General features: G+C 48.6%; 2 protein-coding genes across 4 annotated transcripts in view; one reads left to right on the top strand and one right to left on the bottom strand.

Annotated features, from left to right (window-relative positions):
* Positions 1–1,678: 1,678 nt before the first annotated feature.
* On the bottom strand, positions 1,679–8,238 carry CDKN2C (cyclin dependent kinase inhibitor 2C). 2 transcript variants are annotated; one of them, XM_036756700.1, is made up of 3 exons: positions 7,170–8,238; positions 6,529–6,668; positions 1,679–2,543 (listed from the first exon to the last, which is right to left on the bottom strand). In XM_036756700.1, the coding sequence occupies exons 2-3, from the start codon at positions 6,655–6,657 to the stop codon at positions 2,115–2,117; spliced, it is 558 nt and encodes a 185-aa protein (XP_036612595.1). In that variant the 5' UTR covers positions 6,658–6,668; positions 7,170–8,238; the 3' UTR covers positions 1,679–2,114. The 2 variants fall into 2 exon arrangements, with proteins under 2 accessions (XP_036612595.1, XP_036612594.1); XM_036756699.1 differs by lacking the exon at positions 7,170–8,238 and having other exon boundaries at positions 6,529–6,809.
* A 7,697-nt stretch (positions 8,239–15,935) lies between these two features.
* Positions 15,936–17,690, top strand: part of FAF1 (Fas associated factor 1) — a 420,864-nt gene continuing 419,109 nt past the window's right edge. For both annotated transcript variants that reach the window (XM_036754937.1, XM_036754938.1), the window contains exon 1: positions 15,936–16,355. In XM_036754937.1, coding sequence (XP_036610832.1) covers positions 16,311–16,355 — 45 coding nt within the window. In that variant the 5' untranslated portion in view covers positions 15,936–16,310. The remainder of the gene's footprint in view (positions 16,356–17,690) is intronic.

The raw sequence follows: 17,690 nt of genomic DNA on the forward strand, positions 1-17,690 counted from the left end.
ATTTGTATTCTGGATATCTGTTCTGCAAAGGCCAATGATGCTTTGGCCCTATAAACTTATGATCCAATTCCAATTCTGTGTTGGTCTGTTCCTTTAGGGTGTGTGTGTGTGTGTGTGTAGGGTGTAAGTCACTATTAGTTTAGTTTAATTTGGTGGAGTGTTAGAAGTGACCTACTTTGACTTGGCTGAGCATATAGAGTCGGATGGAGCTGATTGCTTTGCTTTAAGACACTGCCTTGGGTTGCTAGGTCAGAATGATTAAAAGCTTTCTCCTTGTGATTTTTACACTCATGGATAATCAGTGACTCAAACCTATTTGCCTGCTCTTAGATCCAACTGTATTCAGGAAGCCATCTAGCAGAATAGTGCCTGTGCTTTATTGAAGCTTAACATATTTTTCAGGGGAGAGGGAAGATGAGCTTCATTCCACTGGGAGATAGAGGGGAATTTCCCCGAAGACCATCCTTCTGCTTAGGTGAATGTTCCTGCTAGGAGCAGGACAATTTGTGTTGGATAATGAGGAGCTTCCCAGACAACCCTTCCGAACTGCAGGGAGATTGAGAAGAAGCCAAACCCAGGCAAACAAACACACTCTGACCAGTTGCATAGGTTTATTTCCTAAAGAAAAGTAGCCCTTGTTATTGGTCAGATTCTTTCTTTAACACAGAGCCCGGCACACAGAAAGTGCTTAATAAATGCTTGTTGTCTTGCCTTTCATGAAAACAAAACAAGCCTCAACATGAAGAGAGTGACATTTCTAGAGCTCCCTCCATTTACACTTGTATTTCAGAGAATAATTTCGAGAATGGTTTAATGTGTAGCTGAACTTCCTGCTAGAAGGCAGCATCTGGATACGTGTATTCAGTGCTTACCCAACATTCTGAGGTTTGCTGAAACTAAGGACCAATCTTTCTTAGTGGACATGCAGTGTAGCCTTTGGAAACTGAACTCCTTGAAATCGATTTCATCCTGAGAAGTGATTTTTAAAGTGAAGAATGACTTCAGAGCAGACTGCCTGAAAGAGTACAGTTTCTATAGCTACAATATATCTTTTTATCGCTTCTTTGTATCAGAGTTGTCCTTGACCCCATAGCAACTAATTCTGTCTTGAAGAGAATCCCAGAAAAATTATCATAAAACTATGGGAAACAGTTTGGGGGGATTCTTCACTGGGGACAGTGTCCATCCCCCACTTTCTTTTTTTAGGGGAAGGAGGAAGTTAGACAGAAAGGAAGTCCTGAATTGGACATAGGATAGAAAGGTGGAAAGGGATTATAAACTGCATTTGGGGCTAGAAGAAACCTGGGCTCGAGGGTCCTGACTCTGCTTCCACCTGTCTCCTGGTCAAGCCACTTCCCTTCTTGGGGCTTCACTTTCTGCTTCTGTAAAAAGAGAATGAAGGCCTACACGACCTCCCAACTCAGAAACCCCCTCCAGCTCTAAGCCCTGTGTATAATAGACCACTGGACACTTCCCTGGGCCTCTCCTCCTCTGTAAAATGAGAGGGTTGCACAGAGATGACTTACAAAGTCCTTGCCAGTTCTAGGGCCTGCGAACCTATTTGAACAGAATCCACCGAATAAACTCTCACACACTTTGAATAAAGCCTTTCTGGGTACAATCATAGCAGAGAGGAGAGGAAAGTGGGAATAGAGGAAGAAATCACCGAAAACATTTGTCCCATTTAAAAGAGTTTTAATTAGGCAAAAGAAGCATCAGGATATAGATAGACTCTTTGAAAACGAAGTTGCAAAGTAAGGGGAATAGGCAAGGGGACCAGAGGGGTTAGGGAGGTGAGGGCTGAGGGGGGTCGAGTCTGGAAATGGAGGAAGAAGGAAATACTACATTCCGGAGGAGACCAAAGCAGTTTTGCAAGCAGATATTAGGTCTCTTGGGGAGGGGGGTATTTGCGGGAGAATTGGAAGCCTTTTTAAATATATTCATAAATCTTTAGTAAGAATCCCACCTCCGTAGTTTGAGGCTTTGACTATTTGCTTAAAAAGCAGTGGGACAGCGCAGTAATCCCCAGCACGCACGCAAACAGTCAGACTGGGAAGCCGAACACGGAGGGAAGGTGCGGCGCGGGGGCAGCAGCCAGCCTGGCCTTGGGACTTCTAGGGCGGCTCAGCTGAGGCGGCTGGGGCCGAAGTGGCGGGCGCCGGGCCGCCTGGGACCGGGGCCGCGTCGTCGGGTCGGCCAGCCTCCAGAAGTCGTACCACGGCGTCCCGGCGGTAGAGGCGGGCCACGTCGCAAGCGGTGTCGCCCTGGTGGTTCCGGTGGTCCACTCTGCAGGCAGTATGTCGGAGCAGGAACTCCACGACGGGCAGGTGGCCCTCGCGGGCCGCCAGGTGCAGCGGCAGGTTGCCCTCGCTGTCCTCCACGTTCACGTCAGCCTGGAACTCCAGCAGAGTCTGTAAGGTGTCCAGAAAGCCGGCCCGGGCAGCATCGTGCAGGACCGCGAAGCCCGTGCGGTCCTTCAGGTCCGGATTGGCACCGCGCAGGAGAAGTCTCCGCGCGATCTCGGGGTTTCCGAGCTTCATCACCTGGGAACAACAGAAAGAGAGGCGGTGGGCTCCTTCAAGGTTCTTGCCAAGCCATCAGTCGGGCTGGGCTCTCTTACTTTACCCAAGGCGGTGGCATTAGGTGATCAGTGCTATAAGTTGTTACTGAGAAAACTAACTAGAACACTTAAAGTGTCATTATGATTGCTGGGATGTGAAGGGTGGAAAGGTTGAACACAGGGGAAACTGAGCATTCAGAATGTACTGCCGGGAAAGGGAGAAAAATAGAGGGTGCTGGATTCTGCTAGGTGCCAAGGATTTGGCACTTCTAACTCCAACCATCCCAGCTTTGCTCTTTGACATTTCCTAGCTGTGGGACTTCCCATTTCTGAGCCTGTTTCCTCATCCGTAAAATGGACAGAACCATATTTGTATCACCCTACAGGGCCGTTGTGGGCCAAATGCTTCATAAATCTTCAAATGCCATTGAAATGGAAGTTATGATGATGATTATTATTTTGAAAAGTCCTACAATTGAATGAGTGATAGAAGATTTTAAACAGACTGCAAATACAATAGCAAATTTATCACAGCTAAAATCTTTGCAGCCTGGGCCAGGGACCAAAAATTAGCTGAATAATTTCAAGGAAAAATTATTTCTTGATTTTTACAGAGGTGAATAAAAATACACTGATGGAATCTACTGTTAAAAACAGGATCACTGAGAAATTCTGCACTAGAAGATGGCTAAGGTCCCTTCCAGCTCTCAATCCAGAATACTTAAGAATTGTGTAATTTCCATTTCATTAAGCTTACGAAATGAAAGAGATTGTGGGACTGATTATTCTAAGTAAAGAATGTCAATCTTTATTCTTGTTCAAGCTGAAAAAATTGCATCTGGTGATACACAAAAGGGGTGACATTTTCTGGGCCCCAGGAGTAAAAACAGCCATTTGGGTGACTTCCTTAAACAACAAAATAAATGCTCACAGTATTAGGCTTCATTCCATCACCCAATATTAGAATATATTGGATTTGTTGTTGTTTTTTAATCCGGAATGATCTAATTTTCTTAACCTCTAATTTCCAAAATAAAAGCATAGCTCAGAGAACAAACAGTTTTGATTTCTTTTTCCATTTTATATCGACCAGTCACTTTATAGTGAGCAAAAAGATGCATCTTATACTTAGAAACCTCCATTCCCAAAGAAAGTGTAAATGATGGTTGAAACATTCACTAATTTAGCAGGCTTCCTCCCTTTCGATTATATATACCAACTAAACCAAACCAAACTAAAACAGAGTCCGTGTGTGTTTGTGTTTGAGAGGAAACTACAGGCTGTCTGACCAATGTTCTTTTAAATAATACAAATACAAACATTCACTACTGGTCATTTTTACAAAGTGCTGCTTGTTTTCCAACGTTCTAACTGACCACTTGAGTTTCAAATGGGTGATTTGGAAAGAAAAGATGGGATTACTGTCTACTTGGAGTTCCTGTGTGCCTCCAACTATTGTTTTCCCTTCTTATATAATCACTTGGTGGTCCTTCCTCTGCTTTCTCTTAGTACTAATAGTCCAGACAGCTAAGAATAGCCATTGTCAACTATTTCTAATGTTTTACATCAAAATTAAGCCTCAATAATTAGCATTTGCCCACAAATGGTTCACTTTACAAATTTTCACAGACATATGCTAGGTATCTATTGTTGTGTATGAACCTTCTCTGTGCTAAGAAGGCCTACATCCAGTGGCCCTCATTAGTAGTGTTCTAAAGTCACATCATGTTGGATTGCATCATACAAAATACAAAATATAGATTCTTGGTTCTGGAAAATAGAGTCTCTCACTGATAAGCCAGAAAATGTCAACATGCAAAAAATCTTTATTACATTCAGGTAGACAAGTAAGTATTGTATTTCTATTTATAATCTGTTGGAAAACACCCCCGAAATTGATCTCCTTCTGAAAAGGAGCATTCCTTTGATTAGTAATAATCTCTAATTAACTAATAGTGGTAAAATATATTAAAGATGCAAAATGTTAAGTCAGTGCTTATTGAAGACAGCCTGCCATTAACCTTTTCCTAAACCACAACACTGTTGTCTGTTTCAGACTTTGTTCAGAAGGCAAAGATTAAAATCGGGCACAAGGCTATTGATTTAAAAAAAAATAAGTTCTCTGAAATAACATTTTGAGTCATAAAACCTGACCTAACACCTTCTGGTGATCACGAGGATATTTGAAGTTTGAGTCAGTGTTCAGAAGAGGAGGCATGAGGAGACACAGACACCTTAGAGCTTTTGAAGAGTAAATCTGCAACTCAGGCCTTGCCATTAATATCCCAATTTGGAAATCAGCATTCAGAAGGGGAAAAAAACGTTACTGCAATTAAATTAAGTTAATGTAATTGTGGAAGGAAATTTTCCATCTCCCCTCAGCAAATAACAGTAATATTGGAAACTGCTGAGAGAAAGTTCTCTCGAGTTATATCACCACTCGCCCTTTCAAGATTATACATACTGAAAATAAATCTACATTCTCTTCTCTTTCACGATTTTTTTGCTTTGGGGTAGAGGAGGTGTGTGTGTCGTTAAATCAGTTAGGATTAAACTTCAATAAGTGGGTATTAGTATCCTGATTAGTATGGTTAATGTAAACAACATTGTATGCTTATGTAAAAACTGACCCCAAAATAGGTCCCTGGCAGATTTAACAGTAAAATCCTCCCTGTATTTCTGTAAAGACCCAGGGTTTGGCTAGTCGTTTTTTGAATATAATTCAAGCGGCCCTTTCCCTTCTGGGCTTTCTATAATATTTAGATTTTCAACAGAAATCCTTTTAATCTATTCAGTGTGTGGCATTTTGGGGATCCTACCTTTCTGTGGAGGAGAGGTAGAAGAAAAAAATCAGGACAATCGTATTTCTTTTCCCTCAATCTCTTTGAAATCACAAACAGGAAAGATTTTTCGTGTCCATGCATAAGCTCAGGGAAAACTAAATATTTTTTGCAAGGTCCTGGATCCCGATTTTCAGCTTAAAAGAATACATGGACTCCATCTGCCAACAGCTATCTCCTGCCACTTAAATTCCTAATTTCTGTATCTGAAAGCAAACACTCCAAACCCCCAAAAGACTAGGGCTCAAGTGTAGCATTTCGAAACATAGAACATTAGAACATCAGAAGAAATACAGGGACTATTTTAGAAAACGCTTATGCCTTTTGTCTCTTTTCATCCACTTCGTGATATTGTTCAGGGAAGTGGAGGGGGAAAACTTCACACCACCATTCTATCAGGTACAACAAATAGTTGGCACTTGGACGCATTTCGGCTGTTGTCTGTAAATTTAAGGAACGGGCGGGCGCTCAGCCTCTGGCGGAGCCGCAAAGTCGCCTTTCCCCCCGGGTTGCCTTGTGAATGGGCGGGTGGCAGGCAGCTCGGCGGCGGCGGCGGCGGCGGCGGCGGCGGCGATTGCAGCCGCGTTAACTGTGAAATGGACATCGCGCCCCAGGGCTGGAAGCTGGGGGCCGGGGGCTGCCGGGCGGGAGACGAAGCCCATGCAGCTCCCCAAAGGGTAGTCTCCTGGAAGGCAGGAGCCGAGAAAGTGGACCTGGGAGGCATTTATTGGGGCAAAACAGACCAAATCACTCATAGCAGTGTGTTGACTTCAGATAATCATCATTGAGACGTGTTTACAGATCTGCTTCGAGCAACCTCAGCGCTGGAAGGACTCCTAGGGAGCAGCCCCCAACCCCGGCCCCCAAAAGCCCCCCGAAAACAAGGCGAGACCTGCCACCTCCCTGAGATCGACTAGGTTATTGGCTTTGGCGAGTTTATTCCAAGTACGTCATTGGGGGGAGTTGGATCGACTTAAAGTTGAGATCTAAAATATGGCAACCGGCTCCGTCTCAAAAAAGAGTGGGACTGGAGACCCCGGCCAGCTCCCTGGCTGTCGCTCCCCTAGCCCCGTTCCCGGAGGGACGCAGCCTCGGGGACCTGTTTCCCCCACCTCTCGGGATACCAACCTGCAGCGCCGTCCTTCCAAATCCATTTTCTGCATTGGCGCTCACATTATTTTGCAACAAATTAGTGAGTTGCTCTAGGTCGCCCCTGGCAGCTGCGGACGCCAGCTCGTTCCCCAAAGGCTCGGCCATTCTTTAGGGTCCTGACGATCGGGAAAAGATGCGTTAGTCGGGTCCCCCCCCTGCTCCTAACCAGGCTGCATGATGGCATCGGAGCCTGACAGAAGGGCTGGGATGGTTAATCTTCGGGAGTGAGCTCGGTGTAGTAAATACTAGTAAGTTCTGCCTGCCAAGAGCCCGCCCCTCGATTCACACGTGATTATTCAGCAAAACGGAGCTATTGGAGGGGGGCTTTGCTCCTCGCTCTCTCTCTCTCTTAACCCCTAGGAAGAATTCTGCGGATGTCGACCCAGAGACACCCAGGCACATCCAGCCTTGTGAGCTGCTGGCAACTGCGTGACTGGAAGCTAGGCGGGCAGCTGTCATACGTGTTCCATATATATAGAGACATGGCCCATAGCAGCTATGAGTCCGGAGACCCAGGGGGCTAGAGCAGAGCAGTAACCACCGGAGAACCAGAGAGGAAAATGAAAAGGAGATAGGGAGAGAAAGAAAGAGAAAAAGAAAAACGTCAAACAACCCACCCTTATTCACAGCGGCGACTTGAGCCTCAGAAGCTGCTGCGGCAGAGGCGGCGGCGGCGGCGGCGGCTCGGGCTCCAGCTCCTGCTCCAGGGCAAAGCGGCGGGACCGGCTCTCCATCCGTACGGGGCGCCAAGCCGGGCCGGCGGGGGAGACCAGGCTGATGCCGAATCGCTCACTCCCAAGGGGTTAAAGCAAAGCGAAGTTGGAGGGTTCCTCGACCAGGAGCCCGGCGGCCCCCAAAGCTTCCCTCCAGGGCTCGGTGCGTCCCTCCTCTGGCAGCCCGAAGGGGCTCCCGAGGCGCTAGGGGCAGGCTCCGCAGCTCGCCGAGAGTGCAGTCACAGCCCAGCCGAACCTCCCAGGCTGGGGGCGTAGGGCGCCGCGCGGTCCTCGGGGGCGCCCCGGCTGCCTTTCGCAGGGTCCCGGACGCCTCATCGTGCCGGACTGGGGCGGAGGGCTGCGGGATAGTCTCTTGTAGTCTTCGGCGGCTGGACAAGGTTGGACGAGAGAGGATCGGTCGAGGCGCGGGCACTGGAGCCTCGCAGCCGCCCTCCTCCAGAGCCCGGGCCGCCGGCCGCCACTTCCCGCCTACGGTCGGGCCGGCGCGTTCTCCGGCCTCCGAATGCTGCTGCCCATAGAGGCTTCCTCTGGCCGTCGAGGTGCCGGGGGACGCTGGGTACGTCCGACTGGCGCGCCCGCCTCCGACTCCGGTCTCGGCCCGGGTCCCCTCGCTCTTCCGGGGCCCTGGTGGCCTTTGGCTCCCTCGCTCCGGCTCCGGATCTAGCTCTGGCCCCAGCTCCTGCCTGGCTTGACTTGGCTCGGCAGAGCCCTGGGCCGGGCCCGACCCCAGGTCCGGGTCCCCGATGCTTCTCCACTCGCAGTGACAGTTAGCTCGCTCGGGTTTCCCTGGGCCGGGACAGTTACTGCTGCTCCCCGGCGGGCGCTGTCCCCGCTCGCCAGTCCTCTTGGCCCGGCCGGGCAGCTTCGCTCGGCTCCCTGGAGAAAGGAGCCGCGCTCAGGCTGCCCGCCGCCGCTGCCGCTGCTGCCTGCAAAGTCCGGGCCGGTTTCGTCTTTTTTTTTTTCCGACCTCATCAGCTTTTTTTGAAATGAAAAAAAATTGAGCGCTTTTTGAGTTGAAAAACCCGCCCCCATTTTAACGGCACAGTTTTAAGGAGGCTCCGCGGAGTTAGGGAGCCCGGGGAGCGGGAAGGCCCCGGCCCCGCCCACGCCCCGCCCCCAACGCGGTGCTCACCGCCCTATTCCCTCCCCTCCCCCAACCCCCCTTCCTTGGCCAGAGGCAGCCGCGTCGCCCTGCTGCCCCGCCGGCCCGGCGGCCAGGCCCCAGCTGGAAGCTCTGTGAGCCGTGCCGCTGTGCGGTGGTGGGCTGCGCGGGGATGGTCAAGCAGTGCTGGGCCGGGCCGAGCTGGGCCGAGCTGAGCCGCACTGGGCAGTGCAGGGATGTGCAGTGTTTGGATGGACAGCTCTGGGTTCTGCTAAGCCTGACGGGGCAGGGCATCCGCGGCCCCAGCACCCTGCTGCGGGCTCTCCAGAAGAACCCTGGCAGGGCCCGAGCAGCCATGGAGGGGGGGATTACAAAGAGACCGGAAGAGTTCCCGGGGGCGCCAGAGGTCTGATGCCCTGCAGCTTGGTGGGGGACGGAGGCCCAAGTGGCCCGGCAAGCTTGGGCTAGAGTAGTGGTTCGGCCGGCCCCTGAGCCCCGCCGCCCCGCTCAGGCCCTCGAGGCAGCCGGGGCTCTCCTGGGCAGAGCAACGGGCGGTAGAGGGGTCAACTAAGCCTACTTCCCTCCTCTTCCCCAGAGGAGCTGGGCAGTGCCAGCCCCGCACCTGCCCGGACAGCTCGCAGGAGCGGAGAGGGAAAGCAGGGTAGGGTGGGCGAATGACTCGGGTTGCGAGTGAGACAAACGCCCGGGAGAGCAGGCAGAGAGACCCCGCCGTTGGAGAAAAGCCAGGCCCTGGGACAGGGCCAAAGTTGAAGAGAATTGATGTATTAGCTCTGAAACCGTCGTTTCTTGTGTCAAGGACCAGAAACCCTGAAAAGGGCTGGGGGGGGGGGGGGGGGCGGGGGAAGGGAAGAAGAGGATGGGGGAAGGGCGAGACCTCGTTCGTCTGGAGGCTGCTGATGGAGTTTTCCAGTAAGGCGCATTTTGCTGGAGTTGACAATCCTTCCTTTGAGTTTCTGGTTCTTTATTTTCTCCCTCCATTCTGGAGTTAGAAATCTCTTCCTTAACGATTTCAGCTACCAGAGATGACAACTCTCCTGGGCCTTGTTTTGAGCATACAACAATACAGAGATTTTCTCTTTCAGATGAGTAAAGTAACTGACCTAGTTACTGCTTTCTATCGTTTTTGTGGCCTTAAAACACACACACATGTTTGCATGAAACAGCCCCCTGGTCAGAGGGATAACCTGTTAGAGAGAGAGAGAGAGAGAGAGAGAGAGAGAGAGAGAGAGAGACAGAGAGAGAGAGACAGAGACAGAGACAGAGAGACAGAGACAGAGACAGACAGATAGACAGAGACAGAGAGACAGAAAAGAAGTCTTGGCCTCCAAGCACCCAAATCATACCCATAGGCCTCTGGCAACATCTGACTGTGTAACCCCAAAGTCTGCTTACCAGCAAGAACAAAATTCAACAGAAATGTTTTCATGCTTCCAAAACAGCCAATTTTACCTAACAACACAAGAACAGGTGAGTCCTCAGAGGGAGAGATTGTGTGGAGGATGGTTTTTTCCCTCTCTGAATTATGAAAACAAAATGTCCCAAAGCTTTGTTCTTAGATAACAAAACTGAGCTTGAATTGGGCATCCAGTTGGCTATTTCAGAGGGGCTGAGTTTTTCTTTCATTTTTCCATTTACTTAAAGTATCTAGCTCATATTTTTTTAGCATGATAACAGTTAATAAATAGGAATCTATGTGTAATAAGTCACTTAATTATAGTGGGAATTTGCAATATAATCTTTTACTACAACTGAGGGATGTGAATATTGCATTGTTGTTCGCTGATAAGTAATTGGCATTAGTCCAACTAAAAGTTGCTTCCTATAACTTAATATGATTTCTTTGCATAGGACAGGATGTTGTAACTTATCTAATGAGGAGGCATGCTAAATTATGTATGCTATATATGACCTGTTTACATTTGTGCATCACATTTTCCGTGTTGAATTAATTACCAAGGAAGTTTTACGGTTATTGAATCATACCCCATGAGGCTCAGTTAAAGGTCTTGGGAACAGGATCTTCAAATATCTATTACTGGGGAAAGGTAGGGGACCAATCCTATGTGCCCACAGAGGACAGAATGAGGACCAATAGGTAGAAGGCAGAGCTCAATTAAAATCATAGGTTTAGATTTTCCCTCATTTTATTTATCAGGGACTTGAAGGTTAAGTGACTTGGCCAAGGACACACAGATGCCAAGCAGCAGAGGTCAGATTGGACTGAAGTGCTCTAAGACTAAATTCAGCACCTCTTTTCCCATATGTCACTGTCCCTCTGAGGAAGCACTTTCTAATCATTCAAGTGGTTCACAAATGGAATGGGATGTTTTATGTGGTAGTGAGCTTCCAATTACAAGTATTATTCATTCAGAAGCTGACAGACCACCTATCAGGAAGATCAGAGAGTGAACTCCTGCAGTGATTAGGTGGGGCCTTATCTCAAGCCAAACATCATAAACTTACCTCTAATGACCGAAGGCTGGAAATCCCAGTCATTATGAGCTTGATAACCTTTACTGTTTGATGGTCTTTCCCCCCACCCCTTTTCAAGCCCCTATAACTTGATGCAACTGGTAACTTTGATATGGCCACACAATACACTCTCCCAGTGCTAAAAATCGTGTTCTGTATTGGGGCCTAAATGCCAACCCAGCTGGAACCCTTTCTAGATTTTCTGAAGATTATAACTATTATATTGTTAGGAGTCTCTAGAAAGCAACAGAAATAATTTCATTTTATGCTTTGTCCTTAAAGACTCAAGCCTGCAAGACCCTTTTGTTCATTTGTTAGTGTTTGCATTTCTTCCTCCTGTCCCGAAGGCTTCTTCTGGGATGCCTTTCTCCATCCCCCAGATGGGTGGCAAACAGATCAGGCTTCTGTTATGTTTCTTAAACCCAAGCAGCTTCTCATTCTTTGGTAAGAAGACTGTTTTCTTACCAAAATGAAAATAAAAGTGCTCAATAAGCTTTCCATTATCTTACAAATAAAAACGGCCGATGTGTGTGTTTCTTTAATAGCCTTTTTTGTTCTCAAAACATTTTTATGTCCATGATATCATCTAAGCCTCAGAATTTAAGCAGTGAAGATGATTATTTCTCTTTTACAGATAAGGAGATCGATGCTTTAAAAAAGGGAAGTGACTTGACCAAGGTTACAGAGATGGAAAGTCGAAAATCTGGAACTAGAGCTCAGGTCTTTTGATTCAGACTCATTATTTTCAGATGTTCCCCCTCCTGCCCCTCCCCCATTTCCTCCACAGTCTTTCTGAATCGGAGGGCTCTCTGAACAGCATATGACAAGATGAAGGATATTTTCAATTGGTCTAAATCTAAATAGCAAATGACATTGGTGTTATATAGCCTTACATTACTTTTGTGAAGCGAGAATCAATGTCAGCCAAAAAGGCAATGGATGTGTGTGTTTGGAGGAACAGAGGAAAGGGGAGGAAAATGCTTTTTAAAGAGGACCAGGAAAAAGCCAAAAAACCAGTCATGAGTTTGTTTTTTTTTTAATTCTGACTTGATAAAGTCGCGTTACAGGATTTATTTTTATGGTTATCGGTAAGTGGGAGGTTGTACAAAATGTCTTCTCAGGTGTTTATGGTCAGAAAACTGTGAGATAAATCCCTGTGGGAGATAGGAAACCTGTGGTTTCCTTTAAGGAGAAAGTCCTGGGAAAATGGAAAATTGCTCATCCTTTCTGATTTGGTCTTTAAGTTCCTTCCCTTTATTTTTCCAGAGTCTAAAGTCACTGTGGATCCTGGATTCCCAAACATTGATTATCAGGTCAGAGGGAAAGAATTCCACTTCAGAAGTTCAATGAACTTTGTCTTACAGATTCAGCTGAACTTGGTATCTACTTGCTGAGTGCTTTCTATATGGTGGCCACAGTTCTAGGCACTGGAAAAACAGAACAAAGACACATAACATGCCACAAAGTACTTCTCATCTTATTGGAGATTTATGTACATTGCATAGATAAAACAATGTGAGAAAACAGGATAGTATATAATGAAGTTCTACATTTTATAGTATTAAGTATTATGGGAGATCAGAAAGAGGAGGGCTCAATGGTTGTCCATTTATTCAAAAAGGGTTTATTAGGCAGTTGTTATGTGTCGGGAATTGTGTTAGGTGTTATGGCTACAAAGACAAGAACTTAAATTGTCCTAATCCTTAAGAAACTTATATTCTATCAGGCAAAACTGTATTTACATATATTATATATACATAGATTAGTGACATACATGTGTACATATAGATATATGTAAAATCTATCTATCAATATAGAGAGAAGTAAATGCAAAATACAGATCAACTAACTTCTGGGTGAAGTAGAGGGTACCAGCACTGAGATGGATCAGGCTAGGCCTTAAGTACGAGGAGGTACTTAAAGCTAAGGCTTTTGGGGAGCTCTGGATTCTAAGAGGAGAACATGAGGAAGACCTCCAGGCTAGCCTAGGTCATGATGTAGATTTAGGAAAGACATAGAATATTGTGGATGAGCAATAAAAAGGAAGAAGGCAAGTGTCTGGAATGTAATGTGCGTGAGTAGGAGTCACGTATAATAAAAGTTAGCTGGAGGTTGAGTGTGAAGAGCTTTAAAAGATGAATAAGGGTTTATGTTTGTTTTATCCTAGAGGCAAAAGAGGGCCACTGGAGTAGTTTTGATGAGAGTGACTTTGATTAGGTCTGTGCTCAAGCAATACTACTTTGTCTTTTTCTTTAAAAAAAATCTTATTTTGTATTGGTATCTTTTGTTTTCACATCATCTACACTTCTGAATTTAGTTATTCCGCCCCCCCCCCACTTCCTACTTAGCTTTTTTTTATCTTTGTAACCAAAGAGGGGAAAAAAAGCCATTCAGTAAAACTAGCACATCTGCCAAGTTTGATGGTATATACATCGATGAGGGATATTATTGGCAGCTGTCTGGAGGATGGTTGGGGTTGGGGTGGGGTGCAGAGATTGGAGGCAGGGAGGCTGGTTAGAAAGTTATTGCTGCTGTCTAGGTGAGAAGTGATAACCTTTCTGTGTGACACCTCAACTAGGTTGGTGGATGCTTGAGTGGAGAAAAGGGGCTGGAAGGCTAGATAGAGATGCATTGATAGAAATAAGACTTGGCTACTGATTGGATAAGAGGAGAGAGGGCAAAGTTTAGGGGGACCCCAATTTTTCAGACCTGGGGCCTAGAAGGATGGTTGCAGAGGCAGTGTAGATTTGGACCTGAGAAGCCTCAATTTTATTCCCAGATCTGCCGTTTATACCCTGGTGGCTCTTGAGTCTTGTCACTCTAGTGAAGTCCCCAATATTCAAAGGGTTGTTGTGAGGAAAACCACTTTGTAACCCTCAAAATATTACAGAAATAAGGTATTGGATGGCATTGTCAGGCACTAAAGGCATGGGAGCCTTGGCTGGTTGTGGTGAGGGCCTTATGGAGGAAGTAGGCCTTGAACTAGGCCTCAAGACACTGGTAGACATGAAAAGGATGAAAATAACTCAGTGGCTGGGACCTTCCTGCTCTATAAAACATTTTCACACCATTTTCTCATGTGATCTTCACAACACCCCTGTAAGCTGGTCAGGGAAGGTCTTTTTTAATTCTTATTTGATTAGTGGTAAAACAGGCACAAAGAAGAAAAGTGATTCATTCACTCAGAGCTTCCTGAATCATCCTTTGATACACTCATGATTGTTCCACATTGGCTTATCTTAGATAGGTGGTGGAGGAAAATTTTGTGTGGGGGGGTGGGGGTGGGCGGCTGGTGGTGGTTAGAGAGCACTGGGGTGTAGAGAACAGTATGAAACCTGGTCACTGAAGCACATCCAGGCTACCATAGATGGGAAAAAAGGCTTTGGAGATGGCATTAATCCTGACTATGTATGGTGGAACAGTTCATCTGTCTTGTTCTGAGTATGACTTATTAAAGAAGGCACTTGATTACAAATAACAACATTGTAATTTAGGTTTTAGACATATTAGAGTTTTTTCTTTCCTCTTGTGTTTCACATCCAATTTTTCTATTTGGATTCTATCCTTTCCCGGGCACAGATTCATCCCAAAAAACAATACAAGCCAATCAATCAAGCATTTATATGAAACCAACAAAGGATTTCCCGTTTCAGTTGAATTAAACATTTCACAGGGAATTTTTTTTTTTAATTTCACAGCTTGGGAATCTGGTCTACTAGGATCTGACTGAGATTTCAAGCAGTGGCTGTACACACTCTCCCTAACACTATGCAGCTAAGAAACTGCAAAACTTGTCTCTCAGTGCAAAGTAAATGTTCTTCCCTTCCAGGAAGCTAGTGGTTTGCAAAGTTAAATTTAAATCCATTCCCTGGTCATCCCCTCGACAAGTCACCATTACAAGCCTTCAAGCTTCATTGCACATGGTCTTTGGCTGTTCTAGGCTCAGAGCTCATCTTGATCTCTGACCATTTGTCAAATCCAAGGCATCAGTCAATGATTGCTTCAGCACCAGGTGTTGACTAATTCAAGGGAGCCATCGGAGAGAACTCGTTCATCTACTTGGGCTCAGGTTTTCGCTTGTTCAGTGGGGAGGTGTCCATTCAACCAGCAAGACTGGCAGGGCTGCAGAGGCGACTTGGAACGATGGCTTTATTCCTAGCCACAATCGTGCGGCAGAGCTCGGGGGCAGGAGGTGACAGAGCCTGAGATCAGCTCTGACGCTACCCACGTGGCCTTGGACAAGACGCTCAAGCCGCCTTTCCGGGCCTCGGTTTCCCCTTTTGTAAAATGAAGGAGTATCGCCGGATGGCTTCCAAGGCCCCTTCCGGCTGTAGAACCAGGATTCTCTTAGGAAAGGAGCTAATTGTTCTTTCACTTAGGACCCCGGACCTACGGCTGGAAGTGACCTCAGAGGTCATCCTTGGTCCACTCTCATGTTACAAATAGGGAAACTGAGGCACAGGGAGAGGAATTGACTTCGGCTCATAGCTATGGAGCTGGGAGGGGCCTCGAGGAGGATCGGCTCCAGGGCTCTCATTTTACGGACAGGGAAACTGAGGCGAGGTGAAGAAGCCAAAACGCGAGCCCAGGCTCCAGCCCCTGCGGGACCGTGCCCTCACCCGGCGCTGGAGCCCCCAGGTGTTCTCTCCCAGGACCTCAAGGAGAGACGACGCCTACGGGCTGCCACCCTCGCTGGTCCGGGGCGAACCTTCTCGGAGGCAGAACACCAAGGCGGCGGGAGGCGGGCAGAGAAACCCGGTGAGGCGGTGAGGCGGCTAGACCACGAGACCGCGTGCGCGCGCGCACCCGTACGTGTCTGCGTGCGCGCGACTCTGGCTTTGGCTCGGGCGGTGAGAGCGCCCGCCCCGCCCCCTCTCCCCCGGATCCCGGAAAGACGTCGCCCCGCCCCTCGCGGCTGACGCTTGACAGGAGGCCGGTCACGTGGCAGCCGCAAAGCGACGCTTTGCGACTCCAATGACAGGCAAAATGTGCGACAGCGGCGGGGCCGGCCAACCAGGGGAGGAGGCGGCGGCGGCGGCGGCGGCCGAGGAGGCTGAGGCAGGAGCACCTGAGGCAGCGGCGGGGACAGAGCCGGAGCCGGAGCCAGAGCAGGAGCCAGAGCCGGAGCCAGAGCCGGGCAGCTGGTGGAGCTAAGGAGGACGAAGAGCCGGAGCCGACGGCGGCGGCCAAGAAGGCGGCGGAGGAGCCGGAGCCCAGGCCGGGGCAGCGCCGGGGCCGCCGGGGAGGGGGCGCGGGGAGGGCCCGGCTTGGCTCGGCTTCGCGGCCCGCAGCGGGCCATGAGCTCCTAGGCCCCGGCCCCCTCCCCGAGACCCCGGCCCTGTCAGGCCCGACCGGAGCAGCCGCAGCCCGAGCAGCCGCTGCAGCGGCAGCAGCCTGATCCCGGGGCCGAGGGGCCCGAGAAGACGGCCATGGCGTCCAACATGGACCGGGAGATGATCCTGGCCGACTTTCAGGTGAAGGACCTGGGAACGGGAGGGAGGGGCCGGGGGAAGGGCCCTGGACCCCCGCCCCTCGACCCTCTGGGAGCCCTTCCTGCACCTCCCCTGCCGCACCCCCCCGCCCTCCCTGCCTTCTCCTCTACCCCTCTCAGAATGCTCCCTTTCCGTGATCCTCCCTCGCCCCTTCACCTCCTCGCTCCGCTCCCCTCCACGTCCTCCTGCTCCCTCCGGGTCCTTCCCTTTCACCTCCTCCCTTCTATCCTCAGTCCTCTCTCCTCCCTTCCGCAGTCCTCCCAGCTCCCTTCTCTGGGTCCTCCCATCCCCCTTCACCTCCTCCCTCCTACCCTCCCTCCCTCCCCTGAGTCTTCCCTCCTCCCTTCATTGGGTCCTCCCTCTCCCCTTCATCTCCTCCTTCCTCTCCCCTCCATGTCCTGCCACCTGCAGGTTCTCTCCCCTGTCCCGAGCCTTCCTTCCCCCTCCCTCCTCCGGGTCCTCTTGCCCCCTTTGGGTTCACCTCCCTCCCCTCTCCGGGTTCTTATCTCTTTCTGGGTCCTCCCTCCTCCTCACCTAGCCCCCCCTCCTCCTGGTCCCCATTCCTCTTGTCTTCTGGTGTCCCTTGCTTCCCTCTTTTCCAGACCCTTCTTCCATGTCCTCTTCTCGTTTTGTCCATCCACCATTCCCTTTTGCCCCACTCCACCTCCCCCCCCCACCCATTTTTCTTTTCTGTTCTTCTGGTGTCTGGGGGCTGCTTCGAGGGAGATTGTGCCTGTGTGTTGGTACGTGCTATCCACAGGGGAAAGAGGGGAGGAGAGGAAGATTATTGGAGAGGTGGATGAGTGAGGAAGAAGAGCCCTTAATGTGTGTATTATTCTCAGGTACAGGCCCCAAAGGGTGGCTTGGGATACAGCAAAGCTGGTGTTCTGTGTATTGAGGTGCCAGTGTTAGGGAAAGGAGACTGACTTTAAATACAAAAGTTTCTGGACAGTTAATTCACAAGCACGAGAACTTCTATTTTTGTCCTTTGATCCTTTCTTTTACTCCCAACTCAAATTTGAACTCTTTCTATTAGGAATTGGTAAATTGCTTCTAGACATTTTCCTTGTTGGTATCCTTTTTCTAGGTATGTTACAATTGGGAACACTTCTTTTTTTCTCCCTTTCTCTGGAAGTACTTTTCCAATCCTAAATGCAGAAAACCAGGATAAGCCAACTTGGAGGTCTTTAGAGCCATTGATCTGGCTCATCAAAGCCCTTTAAAAGCAGAAGCTGGCATCCTCACCAGAGATGGGTAATTATTTTGGAAATTGCGCAACGAAGCCCTGTGGATACCACTATATTTCTCAAAACTTAG

Source organism: Trichosurus vulpecula, chromosome 4, assembly GCF_011100635.1.
Source record: "Trichosurus vulpecula isolate mTriVul1 chromosome 4, mTriVul1.pri, whole genome shotgun sequence".
Classification (NCBI taxonomy): Eukaryota; Metazoa; Chordata; class Mammalia; order Diprotodontia; family Phalangeridae; genus Trichosurus; species Trichosurus vulpecula.

Bases quoted from the DNA above. Each gene is read 5' to 3' on its own strand.
- CDKN2C (XM_036756700.1), bottom strand. From the start codon at position 6,657: ATGGCCGAGCCTTTGGGGAACGAGCTGGCGTCCGCAGCTGCCAGGGGC. The intron at 2,544-6,528 runs GTTGGTATCCCG...TGTTGTTCCCAG, and splicing joins TTGGAAGGACGGCGCTGCAG to GTGATGAAGCTCGGAAACCC.